At 34.4% G+C, this 10,644-nt stretch overlaps 1 protein-coding gene across 1 annotated transcript in view; it reads left to right on the plus strand.

Moving 5' to 3' along the window:
* LOC108577234 (serine-rich adhesin for platelets-like) overlaps positions 1-4,810 on the plus strand; it is a 194,090-nt gene extending 189,280 nt beyond the window's left edge. The window contains exons 7-8 of the mRNA XM_017940366.1: positions 1,509-2,974; positions 3,080-4,810. Coding sequence (XP_017795855.1) covers positions 1,509-2,974; positions 3,080-4,786 — 3,173 coding nt within the window. The 3' untranslated portion in view covers positions 4,787-4,810. The remainder of the gene's footprint in view (positions 1-1,508; positions 2,975-3,079) is intronic.
* Positions 4,811-10,644: the final 5,834 nt, after the last annotated feature.

Here is a 10,644-nt window from a genome sequence, read left to right on the forward strand (position 1 = left end):
ATTTGAATAATTAAAGATTTGAATATTTAAAAACCAGTAAATTTATAATTAAACTTCCAAGTTAAACTGGTAAATAAATAATTAAACTTTAAATAAAAGTAGCTGGTATTAATTTGGGCAAAGTGAAAGAAATTTAAAAAGGAAGATGGAATGTTTCAAAATTCTTAATTAGTAATTTAAACGATGGTAATTAAGATAATGAGGTTCAGACGGTTGTAATAAAATTCGTCATATTTATGTAACGTCAAAATTTCTCTCAATATTAAAGCAGCGACGAATATATGTGTATTTATTACCATATGCTTAATTCAATATTATCTATTTTTATAAATATGAATTTTAACACTAATTAATAAAATTGAACACATATGTACGTTTTTCAAGGGAAATTCTTTACTAAAATTGACGCTAAAATTTTCAGCCATAATCAACTTGTTTTAATCGAATCAAATAAAATTGAATACGGTTGAGTACATTTCTACAAAGAGATTGAATATTTTAAAATTCTCCAGCAACCTAGATCTCTCTGAACTGTTCGGAAAAAACCAGAATAACTATTGCATTACAGATGCACATCCAATCACTACTACTTTCAACGCACGATATCTAATATCTCGTTAAACGTAACCGTTCCAAGCATCCGTGTCTCGAGGAAAGTGATTTAATTGAAATTTCCAAGTATCCTGATCGTGTCGCGAAACATTTGCGATGGACACTGCGGCGTCTTTTGTATAAAGGCGTGTCGAAGCTCGCGGAAGAAATCACGCCATTAGATAATTCGAAAGGAGAGAGAGAGAGAGAGAGAGAGAGAGAGAGAGAGAGAGAGAGAGAGAGAGAGAGAGGTATGCCTCGTATTCTATTACGTAAGACAGATCGAACGTAAACATTGCTCGTTTCAGAATTATTTTCTGGGGGAAAAAAGAGGAAGAAAGAAGGAACAAGTTTAATCGTTAAGAGGACGATAGAAATCGATCGTTACGAGAATTGGTTAACTAGCTTCGATTGAGTAATAGTTGTGATTATAGTTGTGGTTGTTTAGTAAAGTGGAATGTTCCATTATTTTCCTGTTTTTTTTTTTAATTAGATTGGAAGCTTTTTATAAACAGGAATTTAGAAAATGAAGATTGTCATATGCCTGCTATTACGACAGAAATATTTGGGGGAAAGTTGACAATTTTGAAAATTTGTATTTTTCCCACAGAAGTATTGTACGGCAAAAAAAAGTTTGTTAATGGGAAGTTTAGGAACTGATAAGGAATAAATGAAAGATTGAAAAATTGCAGTATTAGACAATTGGAAAATTGAAAATTTACAATATTGTCAAATTGAAAAATTGATAAAATTGGAAAATTCAACGTTGAAAAATCGGAAGATTGGAAAACTGGAATATTAGAATATTGGTATAAAAACTTGGTATATTTTAGAATCAGAGAATTTGACAAATTCGAAAATTAACAAAATACATGTAAATAATTACAAAAAAAATGAATATTTCTACTCTTCCCCAGGTTACTACGCAGACGAGGTGGCAGGCTGCCAGGTGTTCCACGTGTGCCATGATGTACTGGTCTCCTCCTTCCTATGCCCGATAGGCTCCATCTTCAGTCAGAAGCTGCTCACCTGCGACTGGTGGACCAAGGTGGACTGTTCCTCCAGCAGTAAATACATCGACGTCAATCGAAATAGCTACCAACAAGACGACGACGAAATGATTCGTAATGCCTACGCTATGATCAGCCTTCAATCAGGAACAGACGTCACTAAAGACGGTCTAGTCGATCCTGATCGAACAGGAAGTATAGTAGACTATCAAAGAGGTCCAGGAAAGATCTTAGACTACTCTTCAGTGGATCCAGCTGGAAACGACCTAAGAATCAATTTCGAGGACTATCCTAGACCTTTCAACAGAGATTTCCTACCACCCTATCAATTAAAAGACAAAAAACCAGAGACGAGTCGAAGCTATCAAGAAAAATTCTATCCTCTTGAGAAATCCAGGTCTCCATACGAGGATTCACCGATAATTCGAGTCCAGAAGATCAACGATCCAGAATACAACAATCAACAAAGGAACAGAGACTTCCAGGAGCCTTACAGAAGGCCCAACGAGTTCACCCATCAATTCCAGCCTTCTTATGCACCTACCGTGCCCACTGTTACCACTACAACCAGAAGATTCTACTCCCCAACTGTTCCAACAACCTTCAGACCCTCCACATTGGCGTATAATAAACTAGACCAGTTGATAGACAGCTCGGACTATTATTTCTCTCACAGCAGGGCGAAAGGATTCGTCACTCCACCTACCAGGCTGTTCTCAAACGATGACAAAGCTGGACAGACTTTAGGCGGAGCTTCGAAGAAGTCTGAGGCTGTTTCCCCCAGAAAATTGACCAGGGATGATGATTATGGTAGACAGGCAAGCTACGAGGATGATTATGAGGATGTTAATAGTGAAGAAATGAGAAGTGGGAGGTCTAGAGAGAGATTCCAAGTCAGAGTGGCTGATCATTTTAACTTAAACAGAACTGGAGTGTCAAATTTGAGAAGTTCTTTCTTCGATGATGTCTACAGGGGGTTTGATCAGGCCAGAGACGAAGAGGAAGCTGTGGATGATTTTGAACTTAGAGGAAGCATTGGCCTAGGTCATGCTCTGAGCCAATCTTTCAGAGGGATCCCTGTTGATCAACAGAATCCAGTGAAAAGTGGAAGCAAAGATGAGAATAAGGGAGATTATCAACACACTTTAGCTAAACCAGAGTCTAATATTAATTCTGAAGAAAGGAAGGAGCAAACTACTGAACAATACCAAAGAAATGATCAAAGAGACGATCAAACTGATAATTCGAGTAATCTTTCACCATCTACTACACCATCAGTGATCGAAAGCACCATAAAAGCAAGCACAAGTCTTTATAAACCATTGAATTCTTCGTTATCAAGTGGATCAGGTGATTTGGCAAATTTGACAGGAGTGAATTCTGAATTGTGGGAAGGAAAAGACTCCATTGATAGAATCGACAGTGCTTTCCATGCATTTAGGCCAAAGGAATTTTTAAAACCTCGTGAAAAATCGCAGAGCAAGTTTCAAATAAAAGTGCCAGACTTGTCCGAAGTTTCTACTTTATTGATTCGTTATTCGACCTTGGAAGATGCTCCCTATGCAGGAACAAGGACGACTGAGTTACCAAGATTCCAAAGTACCTATTCTGACGACTATATCGATCAACCTACTTCATACAATGAAAACCTAGGAGTGACGAGTAATTATGGCGATACGGAAGATTCTAGAGGGTCTAGTTTCCAGAATTATCCTACCACGATGGCTAGACCTCTGATCAGCCCCACTGGATCATGGTTCCCTTCATCTTCCTCTGATCAATTGGACGTCAAGATACCTCCAAGTGATTATAGTGATACAGACAACGAAAATAGATCTTCTAATAGACATCAAGTGGCTTTCAAGAATAATGCTAAAGAGAAAGTTGCAAATCGACTTCAGATTACTGTAGAAGACCCTGTGCAGAGTCCTAATGCAAACATTCCAAAGACTATTGCAACCACAGTGTCTCCAAATCCTCCAATCTCGTCAACAAGCACTTTAAGTGTTAATTCTTCTTTGAAGAGTACTTCAAAAGGATTAAACGAAGCTTCTGAAGCTACAGAGTCTTCAGAATCGACTTCAAGTCATGTAACGTACAGGAGAAAACCTGAAGAAGAATCTCAAGATGGAAAGGACAACGTGGAAGCCTCGACAGCCAATTCTCTCTTGAGGTCCATCAGACCAGAGACTCTGAAGCAAATCGAAGAAAACATCGAGAAGAATAATTCACCTTATCAAGTAACGTTAATTGTGAATAAAGATGAAAAACTAATACCAACTGGAGGAGATTTAATCAGCAAACTAATAGCTGAACAAGGAAAAGAGACTTCAACTTTAAGTGACAAGGTCCACGAGCTAGAGGTAATCAAATCTGTCGAACCAGAGTTAGAAACTACCACAGTGAATATTTTAGACGACATAGATCAATCTAGTTCCGGAATTAATCTGTCCAGTTACGAAACAAGTGATCTGAAAAGAAGAAATCTAAACACTGTCAGTCTCCTTCAACTGATGTCTGAATTATTGAAGTTGGACAGAGTTCCTCGACCATTTTCTGTCTCAGACACTCAGGGCTCAGAGGTGAGGACTCAATCTCAGATTCTGCACGACATTCTCAGCACAAAGTCCTCGAAATCTATAGCTAAGGATATTAATTCGAACGCAGAACAAGAAGAGGAAGGTGTAACAGAGTCGAATGATAGAACTTTGATTCCGAGGTCGAAACAAGAGATTCTAGGGCAACTGGCTGAGAATTTTGGAGAAGCTCTGTATAAAAAGGATAGACAGCCTATCTTTGATCTGCCCGAGAAGCAGCGACCAATCGATATTCAGATTGGACCTTTTCTGAGAAGCACAAATAAGCATGAAGTGTTGAACAGTGTGAAAAGTACTGTTTCGACTATCGTTTCGACAAATCCTAAGGCTAGTACGACAGTAGAGGCATCCACGCCTAAGATTATGTTAACTACCGAAGCTGAGAAGACTATAGTGAAGACAGAGTTTCTTCCATCGATTGGATTCTCTTTGGATACCGACGAAGGTAGAGAAGAGTACGTAGAGGCTGTTTTAGGAGGATTAATTGAGCCACAGACAGCAGAAAGTGAGAAGCAAGAGGTTATTGTAGTGAAGGAAGTGGAGAAAGAGGAGTTATCGAAGAAGAATGAGACTTCAAAGAAGATCTAATGGATTTATGGTGATTTTTTCAGAGAAGAGCTTAGGTTTAGAATGAAATCTGTGATGTCCTGCCGTTTTGTCAATTTTTCTTCTTTTTTTTTTTTTGTTTGTTTTTAATAGAGGAGATTGTACGTTTGAGATTAATGTGAAATTAATGTTTCTTCTTTAACGTTTTGAAATTTTAATGGGCTTGTGAATGGAAGAGGAGGTATGGTATAATAATCGAGAGACAGAGATTGATAGTTTTTTTTTTTAGTTACCATTTTATGTTGTAAGAGAAGAAGAAGAAGAAGAAGAAGAAGAAGAAGAAGAAGTAATATCTGTAATTTTAGGATACTGTCGTTTGTAATTAAAGGAACTAACATAGTGAGGAAGTACTTGTAAAATTTTGCTTCTTGTAAGTTTCTTAAGATATAATTAAGTGTAACATGTATAGAATTAGTTGTTAAGGCAATCTATCATTGGTTTTCGCAAAGAGAAATTTTGTTTTACTAAATGTATGATTTACCAATGACAAGGAACAGGGTTTCGATATATGAAAATTATATGTAATGGATTCATAGATGTGTGTTATGATTCTTAATGTATGTACGTTTTAATGTAATGAGTGCACGAAGCAATTATATGATTATTAAGCTGTACCTTATGTAATCCAACTCCTTAATGATTTTTAAATATATTCGTTCGCTACGAGAAAGAGTTCTTTTATTAGCTTTTTTCTTTCTTTTCCCTTCCTTTCCCTGAGGCTCTGAGATTTTGAGACTGTGATTCTGAGATTTTAAGTTTCTGGAACTTGGAAATCCGAAAATTTGAGAATTGTAATTTTGAAAATTCGAAAACTTGAATATTTGAAAATTCGTAAGTTGGAATATTTGATACTTGAATATTTGAAAATTTTAATATTTGAATGTTAGAAATTTCATACTTTGACTATTTGAAACCTTGAATATTTAAAAACTGGAATATTTGAAAATTTTAATATTTGAATGTTAGAAATTTCATACTTTGACTATTTGAAACCTTGAATATTTAAAAATTTTTATATTCTAGAATTTTTAAATATGAAATTTCGAAAATTTCGAAATTTGAAAAGTTAAAAATGCGAAGATTTCAATAAAGAACAAATATTATATACATATACATATATTTCCTCTCCCTTTGTACAGCCCTGTTTACTTGCCATGACAACGTCGATATACCGAGGCACATAATTCGTACACGTTTAATCGATTCACAGTGCAAAGTGCTAGGTTAAAATGCTCGAATATTTCTAAAAACAAAAAATAGGATTACGAATAATCTTATCAAGTAAACAAATATTAAAATAATCATCGTTTTCAAGTGAAATGATTAAAAGAATAACGTGAACATTTTCTTGCAAAATATTAGGAAACAGACGTTTTATCTGACGTATAAGAGATACCATCAAAAGGTGTAACGGTTCTTCAGGAGGGTACAGCTCTGAATATCCAATTATTTCAAATATGGCCGACTCAGAGAGCGAAATTACAAAAGGTGGCAACGATAACGACGAAGGTTACGAAATTGACGATGATAATATCGCAAGTAGACATTCTGTCATATTCATGGACTTTCGGTAGCAAAATTTCTATCAAATACATTAAAAATACACGTGCAAAGAACACAATAATCAAACACTTCGTTTTCGCAGAATAATGTGGATACGAAACAGAGTGATGGCATTTTTAGGAATCTCTGGTCACGAGCTTCAATTCTACAAGCTCTTAAACGTAAATTTATTTGCACGTTATTCCTATCGAAATAAGAAAAAAAAAGTCCCTTTTCTTAGAATGACAAAACGAGACATTCAAAAATATTAGAAAATTTCTTTTGTCTTTCTATTTTATATGTAAAACAATACTTCACACTTCCATTGAATTTCAACGTAATTTCCGAAATTTCATTCGTGAAAGAGAAAAATAATTGAATTCGCAACGACAGGCGAATAATCGATACTACGAGGACAAGCTGCTCAATTTTCTGATACTCGACGTTTACGGTGTGACAGATCTCGAGAGAAAGGTGATCTTCTTCTATTGCACTTATCTCACAGAAACCATCCAGGAAGAAGTTCCTATTTGGGAAAGTGAGTATATTTGTCTCATGTTCGTTACACGAAAAATAAATCCTACAAATTCTAGCAAAAGAATTACATTGATTCTCGATAAACAACAGGCAGGCACAATGTTAGTAAATTGGCTGCACTAACGGCGCTCGCGATGAAACGGAAAAATCGTAGATTGGCACGAAGTGCTTTTGGTAATTTATACTTTTTATTATCGAGCACCGTTCAAGTGGATTTTTGCAGCTTCGTGAATTGATTCAAAAGCACGCTTCACGTGTGTGCTTTACATTAGCACTTCTATTAACAAACATTAAATATAAATTTTATCTTAAATTTTTACTTGAAGTATTCAATATTTAAACATTTACATAATTTGAAGAAACATAAAATATGAATATCTCAAATTTTTACCTGAAGTATTATATTAAACATTTAAATATTGATCTAATTTGAAAACACACTTAATATGTACAGCACATCTAAACATATGTATATTAAATATAACTTTACCTTACATTTTTACCAAAAGTACTTAATATTTAGATATTGGTCTATAATTTGAACAAACATAAAATCTTAATATCTCAAATTTTTACTCGAAGTATTAAACATTCAAATATTGATTTGATTTGAAAGCACAATTTATGTGTTTACAGCACCTGTATTAACAAACATTATATAGGGTGTCCCAGTTTTTTCCGATCAAACTTTGTCAGTATGTTCTATGGGTACAAGTAAGAAAAAAATGTTATATAAACATAGGTTATTTGAGGCTTAATTAAAAAGTTATAATACAAAAATATGAAATACGAAGGGAATGGTAACGAACTTACGGTTACTATGATACAAGACAAGAATGGCACTGGCAGAGGTTACATTCAACATCTTCAGTGATCGTAAACACAGCTCGCCTAAACCGACTAAATCTACATATCGTTGATCTATTCTTATTTTGTATCATAACCTCACATTCGTTACCATTCTCTTCACAATTCGTATTATTGCTAAAACTTTTTAATAAAGTTTCAAACAAACCATGTTTATATAACATTTTTTCCTTTTCCATACCCGCAGAACATACTGACAGAGTTTGATCGGAAAAAATTGGGACACCCTGTATACAGGATAGTACGTATTCTGGAAATGGACTACTGCATTTTTGTGTACAATTAAATATCAAATTGTTTTCTTTTTAATGGAACCCCATATTTTTGAATACACTGGCCGATGCACTTTCTCACTCTCTACAAAAATATACTAAGGTACTTATGCCATATAATTATTATTTCAAATGTTATTAAAAAATAGGTGTACTTAATTCGAGAATATGCATCATTTGACACCGTTTAATTTTGCCCTATGGGATTTTTTTTCTATCTCTAACCATTTTTTTGCGTGGAACACCCTGTAAATACTGAACCAATTTGAAGCACACTTAATATGTGCTGCATTTCTATTAACAAAGAATCTTATTCTTCTTGCATTAAATATGCATATTTCAAATTTTTATTAAAAGTATTAAATACTAATCTATTTAACACTTCACAATTACACTGAGAGTTTCATATGCATATTTTATAGTACAGCATAAAACTTGTGATACTATATAAAATGAAATTTCTACAGTTTGAATACTCACGGATATAAAATTTATAATTCAGATATTATTGTACAGGGAAAAAGGAAGAATCTGAGACAAAAGTGGTAGCGAAGAGAAAGAAGAAAGGCAAGAAGAGCAAAGCGAAAACGTCAAAAGTCGATCCACTTGCTCTTCTGCGTCAAATGGAGGAGTCCACGATGACGCTTACATCAGAGCAAAAGTCGACGAAGAGTGCAAGTGCCACTAGCGATGAAGAAGCGGAATATGGCGATGACGAAGACGAAGAAGAGGAAGAAAGGAGGGAGGACCAGAGGGAAGAGGGTGATGAGGAGGTGGAGTCGAAGGAAACTGGAAGTGGAGACACGCTTTTGAAGAAGAAAGACGAAGAGAAAAGTGTGGATATTGGTAAACTCATCAAAATGTAAAAGTAGTTTAGTTTAATTCGTTGACAATTCCAGCCTCAAGGGCCAAGGAATGAACTCGGTTTACATTAAATCTTATCTTCCACTCTCGTCACACCTTCTTACATGTATTATACTCGAATCTTCTCCCCTCCTCTTTATCCTCTTTAGCCTACCTACACTTTTTCCTCGTTCCGTTACTTTATTTAATTTACTCTCCACTGTCCTTAACCAATTGACTACCGTTTCCTTTTCCCAACACTTCTACCAGTGTGCAGCTTCCTCTTTCCATTTCATAGCAATCCTCCAGCGTGTGTTTCAACGTCCCCTCACCATTACCATTACTACAGACTTTACACAAAATGTAAAAGTATTTCGATTCTTTTTTTTTTCATTTTTAAATACATAATTCCAAATACGACAAATTATAGAAAAAACTGTCACAAATTTAAAATTGATTATTTCTCCGTTGTTGTTTTTCTTCTTGTTTAGAGACTTTAAGCATCCCGCCACCACCGGAAGAAGAACACAAATACATTATGACCAAAGTATGTGATACATTATTATTTATAGAATACACGAAGTATTGAAGACATTATTCTTCATGAATTAACGCACTGTCCACCGGACCAATTACATTAGAATAGGTGTTTTTCAAAACATGTTTAACCCTTATGTCAATAACCACAATTGTCGTCTGCTTTATCGTCCAATTGTAGTAGTTTTCTGATAACAAAATTCTAAACTTGAGGCAAACACGGATAGGAAATGTGCCAAATAACGAAGATCTGGCTGGATATTTAAATCTTTTACCTGGAAGATAAAATATATTAAGTGAGAATTATGCAAAAGGGTACCCGGTTATTGACATAAGGGTTAAAAAAGTTCTAAAGAATTTTCTTAAAGAATTTCCTGCACGTTGGAAATTAATTTCGTAAAGTTTTCAGGTGTAATTCACATTTGTTTAACATTAACATATAAAATGAGACATGGAAACGAAGCTTTCCTTAGTACAAACAGTGTAATAGAAAATGGAAGAATGTAATATATCCAAATGGTTAAGAATGTGTTAACATATGAATATTTGACATTTAATATAGTAGAGATTTTTTGTTTCTATTAATTATAGAAAATCGTTGAGAAGGTAATAAAAATTCCTGTTCTCCATATGCTATGCGGTAAAGTGGATGGTGGTAGAGCTGATTTACAAGATGTGACATTGTTCTACTTCCTGAGGACCTCTGACGAGGGTGTACCAAATTTCGATTCTTATCAAGAATGTGAAAATGAAATCACGAATTATTTAGTAGTTGGATCCCTGCAGGGGAAATTTTTGGTTTCAATGAACAAAATTCTTGTTCAGGTACCATTTATAATAGACAATTTATATATTTACTTATATTCCCATAAGAAAGCACACTCTCTTATTCTTAAAAGTTCACCGTATACTCTACAGAAAATACAATTGTCTTAACCGTATCTGTTTAAATGCCAACTTATTCTGTAATATCGATGATTTTTTGTGTAATTCTTCTTCTGCCTTTAAACGTTCGGTATTATCCATTATACGCAACTCGTAAACTATCATTTTTGCATATTTTTGTTTATTTATGTATATTTTTGTATAGCTATACTATCTCTTTATTCTCTAAGCTTCTCTACTTAATTACTTTTTTGTATCAAAAGGTTTACACCGTACAATTTGAACGAAATAAAATTAAATTAAATTAAATAATTTATAATGCTGTAACTTATGTTTTTGCCATAATAGAAAGAATAG

Source organism: Habropoda laboriosa, unplaced genomic scaffold, assembly GCF_001263275.1.
Source record: "Habropoda laboriosa isolate 0110345459 unplaced genomic scaffold, ASM126327v1 scaffold698, whole genome shotgun sequence".
Lineage (NCBI taxonomy): Eukaryota > Metazoa > Arthropoda > Insecta > Hymenoptera > Apidae > Habropoda > Habropoda laboriosa.